The sequence below is a fragment of the Melanotaenia boesemani genome, chromosome 4 (assembly GCF_017639745.1).
Source record: "Melanotaenia boesemani isolate fMelBoe1 chromosome 4, fMelBoe1.pri, whole genome shotgun sequence".
Taxonomy (NCBI): Eukaryota; Metazoa; Chordata; class Actinopteri; order Atheriniformes; family Melanotaeniidae; genus Melanotaenia; species Melanotaenia boesemani.
Window position 1 is genome coordinate 18,515,865 of NC_055685.1, and position 5,508 is coordinate 18,521,372.

Below are 5,508 nucleotides of genomic sequence, written 5' to 3' on the forward strand. Positions count from 1 at the left end.
CATACAGCGATTTAGAGGTGGTGAAATATAAATGATTTCTTTAAAGTTTCATCATAAATCAGTCTGTCGGTATATGTGAGCAGACACTGATCGCTCCTTGATGTCTCTTGAGCCTGATCTCTGTCTCCCGATGTCTGGAGGTGGCTCCAGCAGCGCCTGTTTGTCACGGTGGGGAACAACATATTTCTACAGCTGGATGGCTCTCTGGGTGCGTAAAAACTGCTGTGCAGTAACACCAACAGGCTTGTTGGCACAACCATAGGAACATTTTTTAAAACAAGAGAAGAAGAAAAAGAAAAGACGGAATCTGACATATGAGCCCACATAACCACATTGTAGGGAGACCGCGTCTGTCTGCCGCGTTAACTCTGACATATCGGTTGAAATGCCAGTTTTGAAGCTGTGGTCATGGGCTGGATATGCCGCCGAGAATTAAGATAACACCACACTTAATCATCTAGAAAATTTAATGGGGTATCTGTAGCAATAGTTAACTCCTGTATTTTAAAGACAATGACCATCACCCCACGCCTCTTACAAGATGTGTCACAGTTCCGTGTGTGTGTACAGAAAGACCGAGGCGTTTTTGTTAAAAAAAAAAAAAAAAAAAATGAGCCGAAGAGAGAGAGAGAGAGAGAAGGGGGAATCTACTAGTTTTTATTGAATATTTCTTTACTCCCTTAGCTCACTTATGCTATTTCATAACAATCACATCCTACAGATCGCATTAAACAATTTAGACACCTCTTGTTAATTACTACGTGATTAAATGTTGTAATTATATTAACGATAATGTGACTTAATTAGCGGCGAGATAAGATAATAGATAATAGATAATATGACAAGAATATAGATTTGCAATTAAACAGGGCTCATTATTTTAAAAATGGAATGAAAAAAATCGACTTTTATCAAGTATCAAGTATTTGCACACTAGGTCAAGGCAATAATGACAGCGCAAATTATTTAAAATGGGTTTAAATATCATGAGTTTTTTCTGGTGTTTATTCAGTTTTTATAGTCACAACAAAATTAGAAATGAATTTCATGCAATACCAGAATTTTGTGACTAAGTGCCTCGAAATATTCAAATTTGATTTTAGATTTTGCTCTTTTTTCTTTTTTTTTTATCTTTTGTCAAATCAGAAAAAAATGTTGGCTTTGTGTTAAAAAGTGGAGCTGTCCATGGTGTCAATTTAACTTTCTCGACTCCCTCCAAGACACATTTACTAAATGTGGCTTAAGTTTTGTTCACATCAGTCAACAAAACTACTTTTAAGATACGAAAAGACGGAATTAGAAAAAAAATAAATAAATCCTTCATCTTCATTAGAAGTGGTTTCTGGTAACGAGGTGTTGGTGATGAAGTGAAGTCATTTTAAATAAATGTCTTGTTGCAGACTGCCCATGCGCAGAGTCCCCAGTGGCGGCGGCTGTGGTGGTGGTGTGGCTAATGAAGAATAATAAATCATGAAAAGGTTTTTCAGGTGCAGCTGAAAGGAGTGTGTATGTGAGCGGGTGAGACACCGAGAAAGAAAGAGAGGGAGTGTGTGTGTGTGTTTGTGAGTGCGTGTGTGTGTGTCAGGGAGAGAGAGGGAGAGGGAGAGAGAGGGAGAGAGGCGGGGAGAGACTCAGTCTGCCCTTCGCCTCAGAGCAGAGGCAGTTCGGGTCCCCGCAGCATTCAACGTATCGAAGAGGTACAGTAAAGAGTCTGTCACCGCCATTACTTACGGTCATTTCAAGACGGAAACTTTTGTCAAAAAGCTGGCAGGTCAACGACAGCGGCAACTAACTTGAAGTATTTTGGAAATCCTAAGAGACGAAGAGAATTGTTTTTCTTTTCTTTTTTTCCTTCTTTTTTCAGGTGTCGTCCATGAGGAGCTCTGCCAAATATATATACATATCCAGACAAAAATTATATTTACATAATACAAGGTGGCGGCAGCTGAAGGAGACAAACAGAAAGTATTTTTGAACAATCGCGCCACAAGTCCACAAAGGAAGAAGCATCGACTGTGCTCAGTTTCATGGCTCGTTGGTGTCTGTGATATCTCACTTGCCAAAAACGACGAGACACTTCCATACCTCCGCCAGTAATAATAAATAGATGTGACTCAGAGTTGGACCACCGTCTTCAGCCTACACTTTATTCGACAGCGACTTGAGACTCCTGCGAAGCAATTGGGCTTCAACTCCCGACCGAGGAGGCGGAGTCTTAACTTATTAAAAGGAACTTGCTGAGGTTTGGACGCCAGCAAATATGATGATGATGTCTCTGAACAGCAAGCAGCCTTTCGCTATGGCCCATACCAGCTTGCCCGAACCCAAGTACTCCTCGCTGCATTCTTCCTCGTCCTCCACTTTGACTTCCAATGCACCTTCATCGTCCTGCTCATCCTCCCGACACAGCAGCACCATCATCAGCAGCAGCGGCAGCAGCAGCTCGGAGGCGATGCGCAGAGCCTGTCTCCCAACCCCACCGGTACGTATTCTGCATAATCACTGCTTAAAGGCACATTTTGACAGCCCACTTTTTTTTTGCTTGATGTTTTTTTCATGTCTGCACAGCAAATCACCCAACACCTCCATATTTTTTTTCTCTGCTCAACTTATGTATTCAGTCGGCTTTGCCTTTCGTATTAATTTTTATGACCTGGGATGTTGCAAGTGTCTTGTTTTGTGTGCTCCTCTTTTTTTTTTAGGATTTCTTTTTTTCACATTCTGGAAATGTTTTAAACCGAGGAGTGGAGGGAGAATTCCCTGCTGACAGTTATGTGTGCATTCTATTTGCAATTGCAGAGCAATATATTCGGAGGCTTGGATGAGAGTTTGCTGGCCCGGGCTGAAGCTCTAGCGGCGGTGGATATAGTCTCGCAGACCAAGAACCACCACCACCCTCCACATCACAGTCCCTTCAAACCGGACGCAACCTACCACACCATGAACACTCTCCCCTGCACGTCGTCTTCCTCCTCCTCATCTTCGGTGCCTATTTCTCATCCGTCCGCTCTGGCTGGCCACCACCATCACCACCACCACCACCACCATCACCAGCCTCACCAGGCACTGGAGGGGGACCTGCTGGACCACATCACCCCGGGACTGGCACTGGGGGCCATGGCAGGGCCGGATGGCTCGGTGGTTTCCACGCCTGCGCACCCTGCCCACATGGCGGGCATGAACCACATGCACCAGGCAGCCATCAACATGGCTCATGCCCACGGCCTACCGCCGCACATGGGCATGAACGATGTGGACGCCGATCCCAGGGACTTAGAAGCCTTTGCAGAGAGGTTTAAACAGAGACGGATCAAACTCGGGGTTACCCAGGCGGATGTAGGGTCAGCTCTAGCCAGTCTGAAGATTCCTGGGGTGGGCTCCCTCAGCCAAAGCACCATCTGCCGATTCGAGTCCCTCACGCTCTCTCACAACAACATGATTGCTTTGAAGCCCATCCTGCAAGCATGGCTAGAAGAAGCTGAAAAATCACACAGGGAGAAACTTAATAAACCCGAATTGTTTAACGGCGCGGAGAAAAAGAGGAAGCGCACGTCGATAGCCGCACCAGAGAAGAGATCATTGGAGGCCTATTTTGCAATTCAGCCGCGACCCTCATCGGAGAAAATCGCAGCAATCGCAGAAAAGCTGGACCTGAAAAAGAACGTGGTGCGGGTCTGGTTTTGCAACCAGCGACAGAAACAGAAACGGATGAAGTACTCTGCATGCGTCTAAAATCGCTTTAAACCACCACCATCGAAAAGACTTGGAACTGTTTAGAGATGATTTGTATCATATTTCCTATCACACGCCCTTTTTTCAATCATCAATGACTTTGTGCTTTGAACTTTCCTAAAGAAAAAAAATCATAAAAACGAACAAAAACTGAAAAACTCGAAAACACCCAGTCACGTCTTTTACTCGCAGAGAGGGACATGTGGAGTCAAGTAAGGCATCGTTTGACAGAACAAGTAAGACCACTGTTTCCACACTTACTATGCCTCACCTTTTTAATGTCAACGCAATATGACTTGCAGGACTCAATAGGCTTTGGTTTTTATTTATTATTGATTTCAAATGGTGACTATAGTTTGCGTTACATCCCAGTGAAAATAACATTTTTTATTTACACACAGCTGAGCTATTTAATTCAAAGCACTTGGTTGGTGACTTTTGGTTTTTCTATTTTTGGCTTAAAGGATAAACTACATTTTCCTCTCCGAGTTCATGACAATGCAGTCTGACATTTATTCAGGGTCCATGGGGGGATTAAGAGGACAACACACAACTTGATATTGAAAGCTAAAATTAGATTACTGCCAAATAACCTTCTGTAAATTAACAATTTACTTGTCACACACTTCATTTTCTGTCTAAATATGTAATTAAATCCACTTATTTTGTTACCATGTTTGATTTAAGTCAAGTATCTATTTTCGAGATACCTGGGGTTTCAGTAAGGCAGGGTTGTAATTAGGCCTCATTATGTGGAATGATCGAAATAAGGATTCACTTGTAAAGATTTAACAGATTGTTGCAGTTGCAGTAGGATTTTTACCGTCTACAGTAAGTTTACAATCCAACGTGGGCCGGTGTCTTATGAACTATTTATTGAGTGAGGTCATGTTTACTTCATTATATATTTATTGGGATTCCCCCTCCTCGTTTTGCCTGAGAAAATCAAATTCTGACAGCAAGTTAAGCGTGTTGTCCTGGTTTAAAGGGAAACGACTGTGAAACACACAGTCACAAATTTTACTAATTCTAACATTTGAGATGGTACAATCGAGATATATATGAGATATTATTCTCTTTTTAAATTATTTTATGTATGTTTTCTGCTATTTATTTGTATAAATATACGCGCATCATTATGAAGTCGTTGCTTGTTAAATCACCTTGTTTAAGTAATGTTTTTTCTTGAAGAGAAAAAGAAACAGCTTCATGGAAGTATACGTGTACAATGTAAATATTTCATTGGAATAAGTTGATGCACATAAATATATTCGTACAGGTTTTTGCTGTATTGCTGTTTAGCTGAGGTAACTTATTTCTGTATAATGTATGTTGCTTTTGGTTCCCTGGTTAAATAATTCTATTAATTTATTACATTCATGTAATTTTAATTTATTTAATTATTGAACTGCAATATGTGTTTCATTAAAGAACAAACTTTAACATTTAATCGGACGTTTTCCATGACTACAGTGTGTAATGTGGCTCATTCAGACAGATTAATATTCTTTTATATATTCAACTGTTTATTTATTGATGAGGAGGAGGGAAACGGTTTAGCTGAAGGCTACACGGGTTTTTAAAAACAGCTTGTGGATTATTTAGGCTTATGCGAGTTCAACTATTTAATTTCTCTCTCTTTTTAAAGTTAGGAATACGCTGTCATTACCAAAAGGTGTCCGGTTTGTTTTTAGAAAATGAACCATGTCACAGTGGTAGTGAGCAGGACACCACCAATAACCATATCCCTTCTCTTCTCTGCCTGGGTAATTTGAG

At 41.3% G+C, this 5,508-nt stretch overlaps 1 protein-coding gene across 1 annotated transcript; it reads left to right on the forward strand.

Annotated features, from left to right (window-relative positions):
• The first annotated feature begins 1,572 nt into the window (after positions 1-1,572).
• On the forward strand, positions 1,573-5,167 carry pou4f2 (POU class 4 homeobox 2). Its single transcript, XM_041981834.1, has 2 exons — positions 1,573-2,482; positions 2,800-5,167. The coding sequence occupies exons 1-2, from the start codon at positions 2,261-2,263 to the stop codon at positions 3,730-3,732; spliced, it is 1,155 nt and encodes a 384-aa protein (XP_041837768.1). The 5' UTR covers positions 1,573-2,260; the 3' UTR covers positions 3,733-5,167.
• The last annotated feature ends 341 nt before the right edge of the window (positions 5,168-5,508 follow it).

Coding starts and splice junctions, on each gene's coding strand:
- pou4f2 (XM_041981834.1), top strand. CDS start 2,261: ATGATGATGATGTCTCTGAACAGCAAGCAGCCTTTCGCTATGGCCCAT. Junction 2,483..2,799: donor CCTGTCTCCCAACCCCACCG/GTACGTATTCTG, acceptor TTGCAATTGCAG/AGCAATATATTCGGAGGCTT.